The sequence below is a fragment of the Zalophus californianus genome, chromosome 1 (assembly GCF_009762305.2).
Source record: "Zalophus californianus isolate mZalCal1 chromosome 1, mZalCal1.pri.v2, whole genome shotgun sequence".
In the NCBI taxonomy this organism is placed as follows: domain Eukaryota; kingdom Metazoa; phylum Chordata; class Mammalia; order Carnivora; family Otariidae; genus Zalophus; species Zalophus californianus.
The window spans coordinates 2,101,771-2,125,404 of record NC_045595.1 but is presented as its reverse complement, the minus strand read 5'-3'; the positions used below and the strand labels follow the sequence as shown (position 1 = coordinate 2,125,404).

General features: G+C 45.3%; 1 protein-coding gene across 1 annotated transcript in view; it reads right to left on the bottom strand.

Moving 5' to 3' along the window:
- Positions 1-5,606: 5,606 nt before the first annotated feature.
- The window catches only part of LOC113916369 (zinc finger protein 77-like), a 24,723-nt gene continuing 6,695 nt past the window's right edge, over positions 5,607-23,634 (bottom strand). Inside the window, exons 2-4 of the mRNA XM_027582563.2 lie at positions 14,880-15,006; positions 8,410-8,590; positions 5,607-7,996 (exon numbers count right to left, since the gene is read on the bottom strand). Coding sequence (XP_027438364.2) covers positions 6,457-7,996; positions 8,410-8,590; positions 14,880-15,006 — 1,848 coding nt within the window. The 3' untranslated portion in view covers positions 5,607-6,456. The remainder of the gene's footprint in view (positions 7,997-8,409; positions 8,591-14,879; positions 15,007-23,634) is intronic.

Below are 23,634 nucleotides of genomic sequence, written 5' to 3'. Positions count from 1 at the left end.
CATGTCCTCATGCTTATTGCTTCCCACCCTCTCAGTCCTGCTTGCTCCCCTGGTGTTCCCCCATGTCACCCCTTCTTTACAAGCACTGACTGTCCTTCTAGGACCTGAGTATAATCCGCTGTCTCCCTGGAACGTCCTGTGTCCCTTGTTTGGCCACATATGACTGGGCAACCACTGAAGGACACAGAACAGGTGCAGATTCAGAGCCTCCACACAAGCATCAGGTGGGCACCCCTGCAAAACTTCGCTCTCAGATTCTGAAGAGAACTGGAAACAAAAGAACCACAAAATCACAGGGAAAACGATCTCTGGGTACATGGAAGGGTTAACAATTTGTAAAAAAATTGAAATTGGATTTCATGGTTCTGCTATGAAAAAAGAGAGTTCCATGGAAAATGTCACATATGGACTGTTTCCCACTGGTGGTGACATCGAAATGTGGTGGTGACACACCTTCCATGCTGTTCCAGTTCAGTGCACCTACATTCACCCCTATTAGTGTGTGGGATCCACATGGTCACTGGTCATGCTGGTGAATTGAGGACAGTAGAGAGCAAATCCCATTCCGACAGTGGTTGGAACAATTAGACGGAAGCATTCCTCTCTGCAGAGACTGTACAGGTATCTTTATTGTGCATTCACACCACCACGTTCCTTCCCCAAGTCCCACTGGGCCTGCTCACCTTACAAACCCTCTCAGACATGAAGCCCAACCAGCTCCACCCAAAATACAACCACACTCGCACCAGGCCCAGGGCCAGAGGAGCATCCCTGGGGGCCATCTGATGGAGATAGAAACTGACCTGTGTCAACTGGGGGCAGATCAACAGAAGCGTGAGTGGTCGGGAGGAAAGAGAAAGGCACGGCCCATCCTTCCTCCACTGGAATTAATACAAGGAGACACCACTGGGTGAAGCATGACCAACCACTAACCTATCCATCACGGCAAGAAATGTCCTGTGGTTATTTAGCACAATTAGTAGCAAGAGGAAGGGAGATATGGGGATGTTCTTGTTCTGGTATCGATTTTCACGTAAACATCTCAGAGCTATTTGGACAACAGGAAGCAGCATTTACTGAAATTATTTTTCTCAAGGTTTACTTTATGCCTGGGGCACCCAGTCATGTCATTCCCATCACTACTAAGACTCACCTCACCAGGAATGTGGTTTGTTCTAGTCATTGACCGACAAGTAGGGAAGATGCGTGTCAAGCTCCCCCTCGCTCACTCTTTTGAGTGGCAAGACCATGACTCCTGGTGTACTTTGTCAGAGGCCATTACATAAGCAATATTAAGGGTTTCACCATTAGATGGACTAGTTTTTATGAATAAAGGTGGTCGTTAAAGGGAACCCTTGCTAAGATGAAGGCAGGAGACCAGCAGTAGGTGCTCTCCTGTCTAACCCCTGGTCAGCTGTACACACAACAGGAAAAGAGCTGCAAGTGGACACAGCTTCACTGCCCCTGCCACAGTGAGAAACCTTTACTCCACCCAGCAACAGGCCAGCCAATGAGACAGTCACAGCTCAACCAATGAGAGACAGTCACAGTTCAGCCAATGAGGCGGTCACAGCTCTAACAATGAGAAGCCACCATCTTCAAAAGACCAGTTTCCCCAAATTGACTTTTTCTTGACAATAACCCCTCCCAACTGTCTCCTTTCCTGCAGAAGAGTGGCCTCTCTTTTGTTCTCTGGATTTGCCATTTCTTGCATGTCCTCATTTGCAATTCTTGTTATTCTGTATAAACCCATTTTTGCTGGTGAAATAACCAACAGTTAAGGTTTACTTACTTGGTGTCATAAACTGTGCGTGTTGGAAGAGTGTTGGCCTTTGGCCCAACTAATGTGTGGAATCAGACTGTTCTGCCTGGAACTGTGCTGGCCTTTTGACCAAGTTCTTTTGGGAACAGCCTGTTCCTATTGAAGCAGTGGTTTTTAGGTATTTCTTTTTTTGTTCTAAAAAGAAACCCAAGAAATGGGATCCCAGTCATAACAATGCTTTGAGGGCACCCCTCTGGTTTTATGTTTAAAAAGTACAGTCTCTCCTCATGCAGGTTTCTAATTAAATGGACTAACTTCATCAGAAGTAACTTAGATCATCAATGGTCATTACTGGAGACTTCTGATCTCCCCAAACTGACTCTTATCAAAACAAAATTGGACAGCCATGGCTCTAAAACTGTCAAAAGCAGATGGGATGCCTATTTTAATGGGTATTTTGAAGTTTCCAAACATTATCAGGATCTAAAGCTGCTCTCTGCAAAAATCAAGTAACAGAAGTAAACAAACCGTTGAAAGGTGTCAAAATGGCTTCTGAGCCACTTTCCCCTCCCTCATCTTCTTTGTCTCCAGACAGGTGGCAGCCACATGATGTGCAGACCAGGCCTCCAGTGCCCTCTCTTTCCTCCCTCTGCTTTGTCCCCGCCTCCTGTGTAACCCCCACACTCTTCCGAACCCTCCCACTAAAGTTCCCTTTTTCTGTTTCCCGCCCCAGTCCTTCCTCTCCTGAACCTATCAAAATGGACCCCAAATGGGGATCTTAATAAAACCCAATTGCTTACCTTGCCTGGACTGAGGCTGAACTGCAAGCCAGACTTTCCCCAAGTGATGAAGGATCCCCATAGGTGTGCTGAAGAATTTAAGTTATTCAAACTTACCAACCTGGTTTCTCAGATTTATACCAATTAGCTCACGTGCTTGTTGGTGAGGGCCAGACACACACTGGATGAAGCTGGCCCAACAGGAACATTAAAGAAAGTATTAGGGAAACAGAAACCCATGTTTCTGCAGGGATGCTATAACACTCACTGAAAATACTGAGCAATTGTAGGATCTTTCCTTAAGCCTGTTGAGTGGAACAAAATTCAGACTTGCATGCAAAAACCTGATGGATCCTTTCATGATGATCATAATGGACTCCAAATTGTCCTTAAAGAAAATTCTGGGGGGGCATGGGTGGCTTAGTCAGCTAAGTGTCTGTGTTTGGCTCAGGTCATGAACCCAGTGTCCTGGGATTGAGTCCCTTATCAGTCACCCTGCTCAGTGGGGAGCCTGCTTCTCCCTCTCCCTCTGCCTGTCCCCCCCCCCCCCCGGATTGTGCTCTCTCTCAATAAATAAAATCCTAAAAAAAAAAATTCTCGGTGAACTTTAGGTACCGAATGCACTTAACTCTATTTATGGGCAGAACTGAGCTCTTTCTCTTTTAGGCAAAAGGAACCAGGATGTATGGGAATCTATGTCCCCTCCAGATTTAGAAATTTGACAGACAAGCTCTTCACATCCTAGATGAGTCACCAACATGAAAGACCAACAAATTCCCGATTTTCACTTACGGCATATGAAAGCCCACTACACAACATTTTAAAACCCTGTACTTTCTGCTATTATTGCAAAGAGCCAGGATAGTGAAAAAAACCTGGTTACAAACAAGCACTCCAGGCAGCGGCATCCCTCCAGCTGACTGTTCCAATGTCCTCCTCACTCCCAATGACGGGGCTCCAGGGACCTCCAGGGGCTCATCCCAGTCCTCCCTCGTAAGCAGCTAATGGAACCACGTCCGCATTGGGAATGAGTCTCTGTCCTTGTTGACACCAAACCACACTCCTGGTGGCCAACTCCCTGATGGAAAGCAGCCCCTGCTCACAAGGACTAAAACAGCTCCAATAGCGGGGGCCTTAAATCTCCACAGGTTCCTGTCTCTCAGCCTATTCTTTTCCTCTAGGCTCTTGGAGAGATAACTCACCTTCTCCTTAGTTACTTCTCCTTTATTCATGTGTGCACCTGACATTTCTTAGAAAAGTATCATGCCAGAATTTGATTCCCTCAAACGGGCAAATAATTCCAGAATTTGGCAGCAGTAATCAAAATAATCAACCAGGGGAAGTAAACGACCCCATGGCCTCTTTTCTACACTCTTGTCTCTGATGGCACCACAGCAGAGCTTGGGAACACTGGTCGTTTGTTCCTATTGGATCAGCTACCTTGTTCTTTACGGGCAACATGTTCAACTGATATTGGCAGAATCCACATTGTACCTCATAAAGATAAAACTGTATTTTTCAAAATCTCTTGGCAGAATGAGACAATATAAATAAAGATGCCCTTCAGGGCATCAAGACCATAATAGAAGTTTAAAAGCCTCAGTGTCTCACGAGAGCCTCTGCTATGCCCTGTAACACCATTTCCCTCGTGAGAAAACCCAATGGCCGACAATGGACATCTGTCCAGGACCTCTCAGCAATAAACAACATTTTCATCCCTCCACACTCTGTTGTTCCTAACCCAATGGGCTGACATCCATTGCCACTGAGAGCAAATTTTCCACTGTAATTCATCTATGCAGTGCATTTTTAGTATTCCAGTTGGTAGGTGTAGCCAGTTTTTCCTTTCACTTGGAAGCACAGAAATACCCCTGGACAGTCATGCCCCAGAGACTCACAGATAATTTTCTTCCTTTTCACAAACCCCTAAAGTTGCTCTGGGTGACAGAGTTTTTTGCATTTCTACTTTGTTACAATATGGAGATAATTTCACTCTCTGCTTCCCTTCAGTGGAGGACACCATCTATCTGTTAAACTTTTGGCTTAAAGGGACAGAAAGTATCAAATTTTGCAGTTTGCTCAAACTCAAGATCAATAATTAGGGTATCTGATCTTAGAACCAGACATTTGGATGCAGGCAAAACCCCTCATGACTGCTTAATGCGGACACATCATGTTTTGACTTCCTATGGCATTTTACATGTCACTCCTCTAAACAATAAAGAGTTTTCATAGTTTACTGATTAGTCTTTTAAAAAGGATGAAAATAGTAAATAATAACTTGGGCATGCTATTCCAAATTCTCTTTACGATTTTATTTTATAATATATATTTTTAAGTTATCTCTATACCCAGTGCGGGGCTCAAGACCAAGAGTTGCACGCTCTACCGACTGAGTCATCCAATCGCCCTGCAAATTCTTTTGAAGGTACTAAGGCAGCAATACATTTCCCTTCAACAGCCAACCCAGTAGGATGACTTACACACTCTTACTTGACCATATATGTTATCCAAGGGTAAAACTACAAACATTTAGTCCAATAGTTGGTATGCCTTTCGGGTACCTCAGGACTGTTATATTGTGGAAACAATGATGCATTTTTACGTCCAATGTGGATAAAACTGAAGAGGCTCCTATGTCCAAAATTAACCAGATGCCAACTTTTAGCCAGGTGTTCTGGCTAATATTAAGCGTATTGGGCACTCCAGACATGATCTCCTGGGAGCTAGAGGAAAGTACCTCACTGGTATTTCTAGCACAATCACTGATCATGGAAATAAACAGGCAAACCTGAAACATAGTGCAAAGGGATGTTCTTCCAAGTCACAATTTGGAAGAAAGACCACAGACATCAAAAGTTAGTCCCAGATAAGATAAACCAATAAGAGAATTTTAACAATTGTTCATTCAATAAAAAGAGAGAACTGAAGTGAAAATGTATCTTTCTTTTTTTATTTAAGATTTATTTATTTTAGAGGGGGGTGAGGCAGAGGGGGAGGAAGAGAGAATCTCAAGCAGACTCCAAGCTGAGCATGGAGCTGATGCAGGGCTTGATCTCACAACCCTGAGATCACAACCTGAGCTGAAACCAAAGAGTTGGATGCTTAACCAACTGCACCACCCAGGCGCCCTGAAAATATCTTTCAATAATAAAGACTGAAAAGAAGAGGTGATATAGAATCAGGAAACTCCAGTATCTACAACAGACAACATAAAAGAACTTTCAACAGTACAAGTCTCATGTCATGATCATACACTAGGAACATCTGGAATGTATAATTCAAGAAATCTTTTTCTAAAATTATATAAAGTTATATTATCCCCACTGCCCCAAACAGGCACATTCTTATCACCCCTGGGTCTAAGAGACATTGTAATGGAAAAGAGACATGTTTTACATAACCATGTGATTACTCCACGTCTGAGATAACAAAGTCTATGTTGTACAGATGCAGAGGACAAAGGACACCTACCACCATTAGTGTTCATATCAGCGACATGACCTAGGAGTAAGACACTTCGCATCTCTATCAAGGAAGAGGCACTTGCAAAAACAAAACCATGTTTATAACAATGAAACAGTTTCTGTCCCGTCAAAATTTTCATGAACAATATATGAATTTCTATACTGGAAGTCTTCCCAAAATTGTGTCCATTCAGGTTCATCTCCAGTGTGCTGGCTCGCATTTTAAAAACGATTTTAAGGGAGAATAAATGTTTTCCCGCATCGTGTCTGTGCTCCCAGATTGATGAGGTACCTGAAGGCTTTTCCATGGTTCTTAAGTTCATAGGTTTCACATCACTGTGCTTTCACATGTGTCCTCGAAGAGAAGAGGGACAACAGAAGGCTTTCTCATAGTGCAGACATTCATATGGTTCTGCTCTAGTGAGTGTCATCACATGTACTTGCAGGTCTATGGGACACTGGAAGGTCTTACCAGAGTCCTTAGATTCAAAGGGATACTGTCCACTGCGCATCCTGACGTGTTCTTGAAGGGAGCAGTGACTAGTGAACGTCTCTCCCCAGTGTGTTTCTTCATATGCACTCGAAGGGATGAGGAAAACTTGTATGCTTTCCCACACTCTTTACATTCCACATGTCCACCCTGTGTGTGTGCTCTCACATGTACTAGGAGGGTGTAGCGACGAATGAAGGCTTTCCCACACTGCTGACATTTATAGGGTCTCTCCCCAGTGTGCGTCCTCACGTGTTCTCGCAGGTCTGAGTTGTACCTGAAGGTCTTCCCACATTGCTGACATTCATACGGTCTCTCCCCAGTGTGCGTTCTCACATGTCCTCGCAGATTTCCAAGATGTCTGAAGGTCTTCCCACACTGCTGACACTCATAGGGTCTTTCCCCAGTGTGTGTCCTCATATGTATTCGCAGGTCTGTGCGATCCCGGAAGGCTCTGCCACACTCCTTACATTCATAGGGTTTCACTGTGCTGTGCATGGTCATGTGACGTTTAAAATGTTCACACTTCTGGAAAGTTTTTCCACACTCCACACATTCATAGGGCCTGTCCCCTGTGTGTGCTCTCACATGTACTAGAAGGGAATAGTGACCAGTGAAGGCTTTCCCACACTGCTGACATTTATAGGGTCTCTCCCCAGTGTGTGTCCTCATGTGTGCTCGCAGGCCTGAGTTATACTTGAAGGTCTTCCCACACTCCTGACATTCATAGGGTCTCTCCCCAGTGTGTGTTCTCACATGTTCTCGCAGATTTCCATGATCTGTGAAGGTCTTCTCACATTGCTGACATTCATAGGGTCTCTCCCCAGTGTGTGTCCTCACATGTACCAGAAGGTAGGCCTGACGAGTGAAGGCTTTCCCACACTGCCCACATCTAAAAGTTCGTTTCCCAGTTTGATTACTTGAGTAATCTTGAGAGTATGAGAGGCAAATGTAGGCTTTCCCATAGTCTGTACCATCACTGGGTTTCATTCCAGTGTGAGTTCTCACATGACGTGTAAGACAGGAGTGATACATAAAGGCTTTCCCACACACATCACACGCATGGACTCTCTGTCCACAGTGACCTCGCATATGACCCCGAAAGGATGAGGTGCGAGTGAAAGCTTTTCCACATTTCTTGCACTCTAAAGATTTTTTACTACTGAGACTCTTCAATTCTCTCTTCGATCCTCTCCCAGTGTCCTGACATTCACAGGGTTTCCCTACAAGGTGTGCGTCAACATGAGGGCTAAAGCTCAAGACACACCTGCAGGCTGGCCCACATTCCTCACAGGGACTAGGTTTGTGTCCAGGATAAGATCTTCCTGGATTCTCAGGGAAAGAACCATCTGTGAAGGCTTCTCTATACTTAGTGCATTCATGGGATTTTTCTCCAAGAGGGCAATCCTCATGCACAGTAAAACTTGTAATCTGCCTTACGGTTTCTCCACATTGATTACCTTCATTGTTTTCACAGACACGCTCCACCAAATGACTTCTGTTCAAAATAGGAAGGCACACTGTTAGGGAATAATGATTATAACCAAACTCTTTATTAGTGACCTATTGATGTTTACTAATGCTTATTTAACTACATAATGGCCATTTTCAATGAATGGGCGTGTTTGTGGTGCTGTCTCCATGGTAACAAAATGAAACAAGTTTAATGCACTGGCTGAGGACTCAAATATAGTCATAACACTCTAGGTTTCTCAGATAATAGTTTTTCTCACCATTGTTTCGAACTGAACTGCTTTTCAGATGATCAGGATCTAGAATGCATTCATAAAAGCTTCATTGTGTGAAAATTCCGACCATACAATAGTTGAGGTAAGTTTTCAGCTACTCTCTAATTTCAAGTTAGTCTCGCAATCTGCCCTGATCCCCTTCTCCTGTAGGAGTGTCACTCACCTCAAATGCCCTTCCTGGGTTTGGGTCTGATCTCCACTGCTATGAAATTTCCGGTTTTCTCCAAAAACAGAACACGAATCATTTCTTGCAAATATGACTATTTTCTCTTCACTGGGTAACTCATTCTGCAAAATATTCCACCGCGTCCTCGATGCACTCCTTTTATCCTGACTGGGACAAACTGCAAAAATTGGTAGCATAATTTAATTTCTTGGGAATGATCTGATATTTGAAGATAGGAAAATAGACCATATGTTGATTTCGATTCATATATTCGTCACAAAATGTAAATGAAGCTCATCAGGAAGAATGGACAAGTGATCAAAGAAAACTTCTGAGGACCCTAGTGATTTGGGACTTTGGCAATAAGAGGAAAGTGTATGTAGCGCAGCCCGTTTACTCAGAAATACTTCAAAATTGATGGAGACTAATGTGGAGATAAGTGTTATCAGAAAAGGAAAGTAGAAAGGACCTGGGCAAGATACACACATCCGCACCCTACCTCTATAAGAGGAATACAGAAAGGCTTGCAACGTGGGTGAGGATGAATGAACGGTCCAACCTGGAAGCCAGGTAAGTGACAAAATCACCCTTCTTGAACAAAACTGAGTCACGTTTCTAATGGACATGTCCAAATGCTGTTCCCTTCTCCAGAACCTGGCCCAACTGAGGGTTGCTAGGATGTTCTGAAGGCACAGAGGCCCTTGGTGAAGCCTGCCTGGACTGCCCCAACTGCCACTCGGAGGTTGGATGTTGTGTGTGGCTGCTGCCCAGCCCCTGGAGAACAGCCCAGCGTGAGGGAGGATTTAGAGGGTGACAAGCAATCTGGAAGATGGATTCTTACTTTAGGGTTCAATTTCATTGATGACGGTGAGTGTAAGCTTTTCTTTTTCTTTTTCTTTCTTTTCTCCCGCCCTCCCTCTCTCTCTTTTTCTCTTTCTTTCTTTCGTGGAAGTATATTGACCTATAATATTAGTGTCAGGTGTACAACAGTGATTCAACAATTATATATATTACAAAATGCTCACCATACTAAGTGTAATTAACATGTCACTATAAAAAACTACTACAATATTACTGACCATATTCCCTCTGCTGTACTCTTCATTCCCGTGACTTATTTAAGATTTATTTATTTATTATGTTGAGAGACAGCTAGAGAGTTTGGGAGGGGGAGGGCAGAGGGAGAGAATCTTCAAGCAGAATCTCCACTGAGTGCATAGCCTGATGAGGGGCTCAATCTTGTGACCCTGAGATCATGACCTGAGCTGAAATCAAGAGGCAGATGTTTAACCAACTGATCCACCTAGGCACCACCCCCATGACTTATTTAAAAAGTGTCACTCTGTACTGACTAATCCCCTTCATCTATTTCACCCATTCCTCCATCCCCTTCCTATCTCGTAAACACCAATTTGTTCTCTATACTTTTAAGTCCGTTTCTATTTTCCTTTTATTGCTTGTTCACTTTGCTACTTAGATTATACATATAAATAAAATATGGTGTTTGTCTTTCTGTCTTATTTACTTGGAAGAATACCCTCTAGGTCCATTCATGTTGTCACAAATGGCAAGACTTTATCCTTTTTATATGGTTGAGTAACAGTCCGTTGTATGTGAATACCACATCTTTATTATCCATTCATCTGTCGATGGACACGTGGGTTGCTTCCATATGTTGAGTACTGTAACTAACGCCACAGTGAACGTGGTCATGCACATATCTTTTTGTGTTAGTTTTTTTTCTAAGGTGAACCGCCCAGAAGTGGAATTAAGGACCATACGGTCCTTCTGTGTTTACTGTTTTGTGCAAACTCCATACTGTTTCCCACACAGTGGCTGCACCAAAGTACCTTCTCACCAGCAAAAATGAGTTGCCTTTTCTCCACGTTCTCACCCACACTTGTTATTTCTTGTCTTTTTGATACCTATCTGGCTGCTTTGAGGTGATATCTCATTGTGGTTTTGATTTGCACTTCCTGATGATTATTGTTACTGAGCAGCTTTTCATGTGCCTGGTGGCCATCTGTATATCTTCTTTGGGAAAATGTCTATTATGTTCCTCTACCCCATTTTATATTTTTCCTTTTGTTTCCCTGGCCTGAAGGGATAATTCCACAAAAATATAGCTAAGGCTGATGTCCATGAGTTTAATGCCTCTGTTCTGTCTTAAGAAGTATACGGTTTCAGGGGCGCCTGGGTGGCTCAGTCGTTAAGCATCTGCCTTCGGTTCGGGTCATGAGCCCAGGGTCCTGGGATCGAGCCCCGCATCGGGTTCCCTGCTCGGTGGGAAGCCTGCTTCTCCCTCTCCCACTCTGTCAAATAAATAAATAAATAAAATCTTAAAAAAAAAAAGAAGTATATGGTTTCAAGTCTTACACTTGGGTATGGAATCCACATAGAGTTTACTTTTGTGTAAGGTGTAATAAGGTGGTTTCATGCTTTTGCAAGTAGCTGTCTCGTTTTCCTAACACCAGTTACTGAAGAGACAGTCTTTCCCCCATTGTATATACTCAACTCCTTTTTTTTTTTGTAGATAATTTGACCATATAACCATGGGTTAAATCCTGGACTCTATTCTGTTCCCTTGGTTTATGTGTCTGTTTTTGTGCCAGTACCATACTGTTTCGATTTTTCAGTTTTGTAGTACAGTTTGAAATCTGGGGTTGTTACATCTTCAACTTGAATATGTTTTCTCAACACTGCTTTGTTTAGGTGCAATGTTTTCTGTTTCCATATAAATTTTAGAGGTTTTGTTTTTTTGCTAAAGTTCTTTGAAAAACACTATTTCTATTATATAGAATATGGATTGCATTGAATATATAGAGTGCTTTTCAAAGTCTGAGCATTTTTTAACAATATTAATACTTACAAGGCATGACAAAGGTTTATCTTTCCATTTACTATGCCATCTTCAATTTTCTTCATTAAATGTCTTATAGCTTTCAGAGCACAGGTCTTTCAACTTCTTTGGTTACATTTATTCACAGTATTTTATTGTTTTTTGAAAGAATTGAACATGGGACTGTTTTCCTAATTTCTCTTTCTGACATAGAAATGCAACAGAGGGGGACGCCTAGGTGGTTCAGTCAGTTAAGTGTCTGCCTTTGGGTCAGGTCATGATCCCAAGGTCCTGGGATCTAGTCTCACATTGGGCTCCTTGCTCAGTGGGGAGCCTTCTTCTCCCTCTGCTTGTGCTCTCTGACAAATAAATAAATAAAAATATTTTTTAAAAAATGCAACAGAGGGTTGCCTGGGTAGCTCAGTCAGTTAAGCATCTGACTCCTCATCTCAGCTCAGTGTCATGAGTTCAAGCCCTCACGTTGGGCTCATGCTGGTCATGGAACCTACTGGGAGGGAGGGAGGGAGGGAGGGAGGGAGGGAGGGAGGAAGGAAAGAAGGGAGCACCTGGGTGGCCCAGTCGTTAAGCATCTGCCTTCAGCTCAGGTCATGATCCCAGGGTCCTGGGATCGAGCCCCGCGTCGGGCTCCCTGCTCGGCAGGAAGCCTGCTTCTCCCTCTCCCACTCCCCCTGCTTGTGTTCCTATTCTTGCTATCTCTCTCTGTCAAATAAATAAATAAATTCTTTAAAAATAAAAAAAAGAAAGGGGGAGAGAGAGAGAAAGAAAGATGAAAGAAAGAAAGAAAAAGAAGAAAGAAAGAAAGAAAGAAAGAAAGAAAGAAAGAAAGAAAGAAAGAAAGAATGAAAGAAAAAGAAAGAAAGAAAGAAAGAAAGAAAGAAAGAAAGAAAGAAAGAAAGAAAGAAAGAAAGAAAAAGAAAGAAAGAAAGAAAGAAAGAAAGAAAAAGAAAGAAAGGCAACAGATTTTGGTATATTCATTTTGTGTTCTGCAACTTTTCTAAATTCATTTGTTAGTTCTAATAGTATTTGGTAAAGTCTTAAGGATTTATTTTATTATTATTTTTTTAGGGAGGGAGGAAGGGAGAGGGATGAGGGATAGAGAGAGAAAGAGAGAGGGATGGGGAGGGTCAGAGAGAATCTTAAGCAGACTCCATGCCCAGTGCAGAGCCAAATGTGGGGCACAATCTCACAACTCTGAGATCACGACCTGAGCCAAGTTTTAAAACATGGGCTTCTTATCCCCACAACTTCACCCTACAACATTCCCATCCTAGCAGTTAAAAAAAAAGGAAACAGCTACCACCTAGTCCAAGACTTGTGAGCCATTAATGAGGCTGTTGCATCCCTACACCCAACCATGCCAAATCCATATGTCATCCTGGGTACCATTCCTCCAAACAGCCTCTGGGTTTATGGTCCTGGACCTTAAAGATGCTTTCTTTTGCATCTCATTGGCTCAAGAATCCCAATTTGTTTGCATCTGAATGGGCCACCCCTTTTGGGCCCACCCAACAACTTACCTAGACAATACTCCCACAGGGATTCAGGGACAGCCCCCCACCCCCATCTGTTCGGCCAAGCCATCTCTAAGGATTCACAAAACTAACAACTTGAGAGGGGAACTACCCTTCAATATGTGGACAATTTGCTCATTTGCTCCCCCACTCAAGTATTGGCCATTCCTCAAAATTGTCAATGGAAACTAATTAAAGTCCTTCATAACTCTATTTATTTAGGACAAGATGCCTTACAAACTGTCATTTCCAGAATGTTTCAAGGTAAAGGACTTTCCCAGGTGGTTCAACAAATAACCTCCTCTTGCCTTGCACATATGCCAACCCAGGGTGTCCATCAACCTCAATTAATCCAACCAATATAGAGGTATGGATCCTACCCTGGAGAAGACTGGCAGATGGATTTTTACTCAGATGCCACCCTGCAGAGGATACAAATACCTCCTCTCATGCTTCTTGACACCTTCAGAGGGTGGACAGAGGCATACCCGACATGGACTGAAAGGGCAATTGAGTAGTCAACAAACTTCTGCATGAAATTATCCCCTAATCTGGCCTCTCAGAGTCACTTCAGAGTGACAATGGACTCTTCTATTGTGGCCACCATAGTTCAATCTGTCTCCAAAGTACTAGGTATCAAATACCACCTTCATAGTGTTTGAAAGCCACAGTCCTCTGGGAAGGTGGAAAGGGCCAACCACTACCTAAAAGGTATTATTAAAAAACTCACACACACAAAAAATCACTGAACTGGAAAGAAGCCTTGCCAATTTCCCTTCTCTGTAGTCATGTAGCTCCCAAGGAGGCCCTGGATTTGAGTCCTTTTGAAGTCCTCTATGAGCGATCCTTCTTACTACAGACCTCTTGGTAGAGACAGAGACTCTAGGGATACAAAGTCATATGATCTTTATCCAAATTTCAACAGGTTTTAAAAAATACAGCCTAACAGTTTCCACTACCCAACAAGAGGCACCTTCTCTATATGAACCTAATGAACAAAGTCTAATCAAGGTCTGAAAAGGGGGCTTCCCCAAATGCCAACTAAAGCCTGTGTGGAAAGGGCTTTTCCTGGTGCTTTTATCTTCCCCTACAGCCATCAAGGTACCAGGAGTCCCTGACCGGATCCATTGCTCCAGAGTCAAACCCTGGAATCATCCCCTGGCAAACACCACCAATGCCTATCCTGTGATCTCTTCAAAGATCTAACATTACTCTCCAAAAAGATTCCATGACCTACAAGTCTTCTCTTTTTTTTCCTGTGTCATCTTATTAGAAATAGGGCTTGCCATAGCCATCATTTCCTTTTTATAACTCAACTGTCTTCTTCACCCACTGGCCCAATGGTTACTAATCCCTACATCCAGGGTCTTCACTTCCCTCTCTGCCTTAAAAATAAAAGATTTAATAACAAGGGAACACCTGCGTTCCTGGGTAATCTGTCCACAAATACTTACAATTATACCCTTACTCCCTTTATTCCCCTCACTCTAGGAGTTCTCCTAATGTTACTCTTTGGACCAAAACTAATCAGTATGTTGCTATTCTTTGTCTCCTCCAGGCCATCAAGTTCCAACTGGTCCTCAACCAAGGATATCAACCTTTAGATGCCTACAACCTTTTCCCTTTCGGAAGTTCCTTGAAAGACACCAACAGCCACCACCACCTTCTCTCCTCGATACTCAGCAAGTGATGGACTCCCCAGATCTTCACAATACTCCACACAACACAAGCTTGAAAAAGCCAGAGTGGTCATCGCCCCAATTCCCAATGATTTGGGGCCAATCTCTTGAGGGGGGAATGGAAGACAGTCAGACATGAGTAAGGAGGGATAAAGCAGGTACTGGCCACACCCCGAGCCACACTGGAGGCCACATTCACATTTATAAAATTAGGGAGTTTCAGACTTGGATCAAGATTAATAAAAAATCAATTTAACACATGAAACTGTTTTCAAAGAAAAGGTATGTGACCCTAGGTAGTTTCCATGAAGACTTGGACCACATCTGTCTCTTCTTCAACATATTCCCATTCCTCCGCACCAGTAAGATCAACATTCGTTCCCTAAAACTCTGGTGAAGGGGTAGAGCTGTCCTTACCCAGTGAGGCCAGGTTCCAGCAGGTCTCCAGCATCACATCTCTGTTGGGCCTCCTCTGACCACGATCCAGCAAAGCCCACTCTTCTGGGGTGAAGTTCACAGCCACATCCGCAAAGACCACCGCGTCCTGAAACATCCCACATATTCTATTGCAGCAAGGCTCCCTCCTCACCCATGTGTGTGGGAGGACGGGGGTGATAGGCAGGGAACTGCACTCCATTCCTGGGACCTGAGTCACACCCGTGTGGGAAGTGACAACATGCAAGCACATCCGCTGCCGCGCATTCAGTGATGGGAAGGGCTGGGAACCCGAAGCAGAGGGTGATGACATCAGCTGATACAGACCTACATACACCCAAATATAGGCTATTTTTGCTGACTCAGAGCAGATCCGAGCACTCTAGCACGGTAAAAATGAAAATGAAATACTTTTTCAGACAACACAAAAATCGGACAACACATCTTTGACTTGCTCAAAGATGATTACAGCCTTGTCAGCTCTAAGAACTGGAAGCAGAATGTCAGGATGTTGTGGACACTTGACTTGAGCAGATCTCTCCCTGGAAGGCAACAAGGTCAAGGAGCCTGATGCAGTCCCCTCCATCCCGGCAGAGGCAGACACGACCCCTTCCCTGGATTAGGTGGACTGTGAGCATGGACACAGGGCCCAGGGGCTTGACACAGCTGGTGTGTAAGAGGAGTTCCAGTTCTGGAAGAATCATGGAAGTCAGCAGGGCCTCAAATATATACCCCAGTGCCCGGAATTCAAGGAGAAGGGCACCAGGAAGAAGAGCCCCTGAGGGATTGATGGTAATGGAGCCCAGGGTTACTTTAGCAGAAGGGGGGGGGGGACATAACATAGGGGCTGCTTTCAGGCAACAGGCTTGAGGATTGGAATGATAAGCAACAAGGCAAAGGGCCCACAGTGACTACACAGCTGAATGCTAACAGGCTCATTAAGTGACCTACCTGGAAATGGCCAGAGGCCCTAAGTAACCAAAGGACTACTTACCAAAGTAATGCACAGTTACCAAAACAGGGAAAATTCCATAGGATTGCATATCCCCTCACAATCCCCCATTACTATAGCCCCTCATCACCACCTCGTGGCAGACAGACTCTCCTCTGCTGTCCTGCCTGCCATCCCTTGTGGTGTATTCAATAAACTTCTATCTCCTTGTTCTGCCTTGGGTGAATTCTTTCTCCACCTATGCCGCCAGCTCCACCCAATCGGTTGCCCCACATTTGGTGGTCTTTACAGGGACCACCGGACTTGCGGGGCGGGAACTCTGCCCACATTCTCTGGGAATTTCTCAGGACTTTCCTTCAGTGATCCGACTCCAGTACTCCTTGGGGAACTGACGACCTTTGGGTGATTAACTTACTCCTCAGTGAGGATCTGAAGCCCCAGAGGGAACCCACAGGACCACACTTGCCTGAAAGTGTGAGGGATTTCCCCTCTTGCCCTTGGGGAGAGGATTCTTCCCTCCCTCTCCTTTCTCTTTTTAGCCATCAGTGGGTCTAACCTGAGTATTCTTCAGATAACTGAAGGTCTCTGGCCCACATCTGAGAGCGTGAAGGGAACCCTTTCCTTGCGTTCTCACTCTTTTCCCAATGTGCGGTCCAGTTGGCAAGGGCAGCTGGTCCAGGGCTAATCTGCATGTTACAGACTTGGCTGGGGTCCTTTCCTGGTGCTGGCTGACTCTCGGACACCTTGCTTCTTTGGACCCCCCACTTCATTCCTTTGTTTCCATGTATCCAGCTGCCACGTTGATCTACAGTCCTACATGCTCCCATGCGTCTGAGTGGTGAGTCTTCCCTTCCTTTTTCTGACCCAGATTAAAGCCACCCAGTGCCCAGCCCTCCCTGTTGCAGGAAACACCCCAGCAGGGATTACTATTGCTATTTCTCATGACCTTCTCTTTAGTGGGACACCCCACTAGGGTCAGTCACCCCGTGTAAGGTCTGTTCCTCCCTCAGGTCAGTGGATGCCCTGACTGAAATCACAACCTTGAGTTGGAGCCCCCTTCCCCTTGGTGGGACGCCCCTTTGGAAACTGGCAGAAGTGCTTTCCCACCATGAGGCAAATCCCCTCTATCCCTTTGGACTCACCCTTGGGATGTATTTTTAAAAAGTGGGGGAAAAATTGGCCTTCAATACCTGAGAAAAAACATCTCATCTTGTCATGTAATGTTTCCTGGCCTCAGTACAAACTCCCAGATCAAAGGGTACGGCCCCTCCATGGAACCCTGGTGAAAGAGAGTAATTTTGTCCTAAAATGAGACTGGTTATTTAGAGAGAGTAACCTTAGGACAAACCTCATTGAGAAACTATACTAAGAAAAAAGCACATTCCTAACAATCATAAATTTGCCATCTAAAGAATCCTGGTGTAGGGTCACTTGGGTGGCTTAGTCAGTTAAGCGTCTGCCTTCGGCTCAGGTCATGATCCTGGGGTCCTGGGATTGAGCCCCACATCGGGCTTCCTGATCAGTGGGAAGCTTGCTCCCCCGCTTGCTCCATCAAATAAATAAGTAAAATCTTAAAAAAAAAAATAAGAATCCTGGTTTATCAGACAGTCAACAACTGGTTTTCACTGGAGAATAAGGTTTCTAAGCGTTACAATTCTGCTAAATGTAATTAAGACTGATGGAAATCAGGAAAACAGCTGTATATATAGGAGAACAGGAGATGTATAAGAAAGACATAAAGGATGGGAATACATTTTAAAGGGGTGAAAGAAAGTAATTTTGTCCTAAAATGAGACTGGTTATTTAGAGAGCATAACCTTAGGACAAAATCTGAACACAAAAGAATGTTGTAGAAAGTTTGTGAAGGGAAAGCTTTCGAAAATAATTTTATGTGTGTGTGGTCAGGACGGACTAAGATGGAAATAAATGGATTTTTAAAATACACTGGTCTAAGCCTGAAACTCTGCATTACTCTCTGTGAAAAAGGACAAACTTTTGTTGGATTGTCATTCGGCTCTTCATAAGAAAGTGTAAAGTTCTTCCTTTCTTTATCTGCCTAGAAAAACCAAAGTTTCTATGTTTTGTCTTTATCAGGTCTTCCATTATTTAAAGTTAAAACTTTTCAGAATGTGGGGCGCCTGGGTGGCTCAGTTGTTAAGTGTCTGCCTTCGGCTCGGGTCATGATCCCAGGGTCCTGGGATCGAGTCCCACGTCGGCTCCCTGCTCAGCTGGGAGCCTGCTTCTCTCTCTCCCATTCCCCCTGCTTCTGTTCCTTCTCTCGCTGTGTCTCTCTCTGTCAAATAAAGAAATAAAATCTAAAACAAAAAACAAAAAACTTCTCAGAATGTATAATAATCTATAATCCTATTTAGGTATTTGTTTTAAAACTTTCTGAGGGTTTTCACAAACTTCCCCAAGAAGTAATGGTAAATGAAGTCTTTTTTTTTTTTTTTTGACTAATTAGGCTTGTATATTTGGTATGTTATGTGTGGTATGTATGGTATGTTAATGTACTTGGGAAGTGCTGTCAAACAACGATGAGCCTTAGGTTGTATTGTATGGGCAAATGCTATAACTGTTTTAGAAATTACATAAAACCCCTAAAGTTTTTTTTTAAAGATTTTTATTTATTTATTTGACAGAGAGAGACACAGCGAGAGAAGGAACACAAGCAGGGGAGGGAGAGGGAGGGGGAGAGGGAGAGGGAGAGAGAGGGAGAAGCAGGCTTCCTGATGGGCAGGGAGCCCGATGCGGGGCTCAATCCCAGGACCCTGGGATCATGACCTGAGCCGAAGGCAGATGCTTAATGACTGAGCCACCCAGGTGCCCCAAAACCCCTAAAGTTTTAATATGCTAAGGTAGAGGGTCATCACTTGACATTCTAATTATTAAAATGCTAGGTGTCACAGAAGAACCAGATTTCCTTGTCAGCTACATTATAACGAAGTCTGCTATCAGATCATTAACCATGGCCATTTCTGAGTTTTAATTTTGCCATTTATATTTACTGTTTGGATGCTCTTGCAAAATGAGTTTGGTCTTAAAGAAGATTCATGAAAGGGGCTTTTTTTGGTGGGGGGGGAATACAGGTATTGATATCTTTAAGATCATACAACTGAACTGGGTAAGAATTTCGAAAAATAATGGGAAAGCTGTGTTCAAACAGAAATAATAAATAAATAAATAAAGTGGGACTGAATGAATTAAAGATGATTACAGCTTTTATAACTTATTTTAAAGTATTCCTTTCTGAACAAGTTGAAACATTTAACTTTTCTCCCTACCCGAACCCTCTAAAATTCAGAAACTCTCAGCAAGCACTCTTTCTTCCACAGCAGTTTTACCATCTGCAAGGGGCAGGGCACTGGTCATCTCGGGGGCAGCACAGTGGCAGACACTAACACTTGAGAATATCAAGAGCCTACTCCTGCAAATACGCCCCAAAGACGAAAGTCGTGTTGCCCACACTGGACTCTCCCCGCTCGCAAGAGCCTCTCCGGACACATGCGGGAGGAGCAGTGAGTGTGAGCCAGAGCGGATCAGCAGCCGGCTGCACCCACACAGCACAAGAAACCCCACGGCAGAGGGTCCCCTTCCCCATGCCACCAAGATAGGACTCACAGCGAAGTCCCCCTTGTTCATCCACCCCAGGGCCGGGCACAGATCCCCCAAATCCACACTCTGTGCCTCATCCACGATTCGCTCAGCTGCTTGTCCCCACGGACCCACGGGCACAAAACGCTTGCTGCTTCAACGTTCGTCTGGCTTCTCTCCTTCCTCCAGACCCTGAACGTGGTGGACCTGCCCTCAGCCTGAGCCGCACACAGCCCCTCCTGCGGACAGGCTGGCCTCCGGGAACCCCCGGGTCATCATCACACCTGGTCATGCCTGCTTTTCCTTATTCCTCTCTAGAAAAGAAAAACCCCCTTTTACACAACTCTTGAGACACTTGCAGGTCTTAGGCCCACAGTGGTGGCCCTACGGATGTAGGCCCTGCCCCTAATGCAACAGCCCCCTGCCCCTAGCGCCAACAGTCCCTGCCCCCCAGCCTTTGCCCTCATTTTCTCAACACCAGCCTCTACCCGCTAAATTCACGTGTTTCACTGGACACTGGTGTGACCAACTGCGCAGCACCGTCCCTTTTCCGCCCGCACTTTACCCAAGCTACTGTCCTCCCCACAGCCCCTGACTGTGGGGGCTGCACTGTGACCACCCACCGAGCTGGGGGACCTGAGCCACAAGGCCTTCCTTCATCGCAGGGGCCTGATCCTGACACTGGGCCTTCCTGCTCATCCCCCGACACAGAAAAGCAAAGCCCTGGTTCTGTGTCACTGGAGACGCTGCAGGATCTTAGACATCGGACCTTGTCTCTCTTGGAACTTCTTTGCAATGAAGTGTCCTCAACCAAGCCCGTATCTGAGTTCATCTCCCAGGTCTGTCACCAGCTAGTCCCCACGACGTGACCTCTACTGCCCACGTGCTAGTAGTCACTGATCTTTGCCCCACATTTTCCCTGAAACTCTCCTTTCCTGCTTATCTCTTCACTCAGGCAATGAAAGGGAACGCGCCCCTGGAGCCAGAGGCCCTGCCCTGAGCAGACCTCCGGCACGCCCAAACCACCCTGACCAGTTTGCGAGGAGCCCCCCACTAGCCCCTGCGCAGATGGACCAAGGAGTGACTTCTGGAATGACCAACAATTACCTTTACCTCATTAGAATACTAAAATCTCCACGCAATGAGGGGCACAAGCTCCATTTACACAACATACAGTGACGGTACAGGCCTGTTTCCTTAAGGCACACGCCCACCTCAGGCCCCTCTCCACAGAGGAGGACAAGGCTTCCCCAGGGAAAGATCCACCCACCTCGAAGCAAAAGGCACCCATCCACCCTGCCTCCAGGAGTCATGGCTTTGGAAGCCATTCCCGGAGACCTCATCTCCGCCAACAGTTTCCCAGGTGAGACAACTCAACCTGGTGTAGTTTCTGACTCACCGAGGGGTCCACCGTGGGTGCCCCTGCCCAGAAAGAGATCACTTTAGGCCCCCAGCTATCTCCCCCCTTCTCTGCCTTACCGGCTCTAACTGCCCTAGGACACACCTGCACAACTTCCCAGCACTGTCAGAATCACAAAGAAATGGAAAAACAAACAAATAAACAAGAACAAAAAACCTCAGTCCTTAAATTTTAAGAGAACGAAGGGAATGCAAATGATGAGGGAAAAGAGGGCTAGCTGAGGACAAAGCACAAACTGACACCCCACAGACCCCTCCCCCGGCTACTCCTGGGTGGGGTCTGGGTGACATTCCTCCAGGAAGCTATGAACCACCTTAATGTTAACGCCTTGCAAGAAGGAAAACCAACCTTAACTTGACAATGGCAAAGGCTCCAGTATCCTGAAGGTCTTATTTAGCATATGAAAATTCTCTTAAAAACCTTCCTTTTTTGGGGTGCCTGGGTGCCTCAGTAGGTTAAGCGTTTGCCTGGGGCTTCAGTCCTGATCCCAAAATTATGGGATCCAGCCCAGCCTCAGGCGCCCTGCTCAGCGGGAGTCTGCCTCTCCCTCTCTCAGGTGCTCACACCGTATCTCTAGGGCTCTCTCTCTCAAATAAATAAAATCTTAAAAAAAAAACAAAAAACCAACCTCCCTGTTCCTTACCTCCCTCAACTGCCAAGTATATAATCAGTTGCCCCTCACAACCCTGGGGCAGATCTTCCCGCCCATGGGTCCTGTCCCCAATGCTTTAACAAAACCATTTTGCACCAGCGAGGTTTCAAATATTCTTTCTTGGTGGTTGGCTCCAGACCTCACCCCACCAAACCTCACCGACATTCCCAAACTGCATCATATGGCACCCGAATACGGGGCTTTGAGTCTTTTCCATCTGGACTCTGAGTCTCGGTGCAAACTTGGTGAGTACTTTCTCCCCTCTGCCTTTACTTTCATTCCAGGGTCTCTTCAAGGAGTATGGTCCTAATGGAACTTTTCAAGTCGATTGCTCAGGCTGCAATCCTCTAGCCTGTTGCTATTCTGCCAGGAGGAGAAACCCTGTCTTTTGTCTGGAAGTTGGTACCCTGTCTGGGATGATAATAAGACCCAGAAACTTGATGCCCTCTCTTTACTCCTGTCCTTATACAAAGTTGTCTGTCTTGGGCACAGGACAGCCACCTACGTCACCAGGGTGGCTGCCAATCTTAAGACTCCCGTGTGAGGTTTCCTCCCATTGGTCTAATGTGATCCCCTCCACATTTCTGGCCTGGAGACCTTCACTAAGAGCCAGCTGAAACCAGTACCCAATTGAATTAAAACCCAACCCCGGGGGACGCCTGGGTGGCTCAGTCGGTTAAGCCTCTGCCTTCAGGTAGGGTCACGATCCCAGAGTCCTGGGATTGAGTCCCGCATCAGGCTCCCTGCTCAGCGGGAAACCTGCTTTTCCCTCTCCCTCTACCTGCTGCTCCCCCTGCTTGTGCTTGCTCTCCCTCTGTCAAATAAATAAATAAAATCTTAAAAAAACAAAACAAAACAAAAAAGACATGGGCTATTTCCTAGGGAATTTGGCTCTAAAGACTACATGTGTTGGAAGGTCCCTTAAAACCATGATGGATTTCTGTCTTTACTGTTTTCCATCAATGTCGTCTACTAACTACTTAAAGCTACAAAATTGGGTAATTTTCCCTTCTAAAACTTCTCTAGTGTTCTCTATGGGTTAAAAACGGCAGGGTATGGGGTGCCTGCGTGGCTCAGTAGGTTAAGCATCTGCCTTCCACTCAGGTCATGATCTCAGGGTCCTAGGTTAGAGCCCAGCATCTGGCTCCCTACTCCACAGGGAGGCTGCTTCTCCCTCTCCCTGTCTACCCCTTCTTGTGCATGCGTGCTCTCCCTGTGTCAAATAAAATAAAATCTTTTTTAAAAAAAGAATGATGACAGATTCTTCAAGGCAAGGTAAAATAAGGCGTGACCCTCTATGGCATGACCTTCAAGGCTTGGTATTTTGGTCCACATGCCAGGTACCCACTGTAGTCTAGAATGTGATGGGGAAGCGGGGAGAGGGCAGGCCTCCCTCCTACAGGGGCCTTTAAGGGTGGTCATGATCAGAGCAATTATGTTCAGGGGGATTCCTCAGGTCACTTTGGCACCAGGAACCTCTAACATATGCTGCGCTTGGGACGCCACCTGGGAGTTGGGGGGTGGGGAAGGGGGAAGATTTTCTTTGGTAATGGACGTTCTCTAGCATGGGCGCTTCTTCAGTCCCCAGAGATTCTCCCTTGAGATATCTTTAACCCACTGGAAACAATTCGGATTGCAAAATTTAGGGAAGGACTAAGCTCCTGTAACACTGCATGCCTCAATGGGATCTATCCTTTCGATCTCTTCTGCAGGAAACAGGGCAAATGGGCTTAGAGTACCTTCATTGCTTGTACCTAGGTCTTCATTGCTCTACACCAGGACCCCGACCTAAGGGTCTCTTGCAGAATGTGTTTGCCTGAATGTGTCAGCTTGTAACCCGCCCACCCCCCAACCACACATTGGATGATAATTATCTAAATAGGCCTCCTCGGAGGAAACCCAGGTTGCTGGAGAAAACATAGGCCATCCCGGACAAAGGGGACACTCTCTTTCTCTCTGTTCTTCCACCTAATAGATGTGGGGGCTTCTCCCTCACTCGTTTCCTGGGTTGATGGCTATAACTGGAGCCAACTGTGGTTAGTCGCCCTTGAGACGGGGACTTTAAGGAACATTCCCAAGCAGCTGCTGAAACTCCCTATCTTCTCTGGCCCGACGTGGA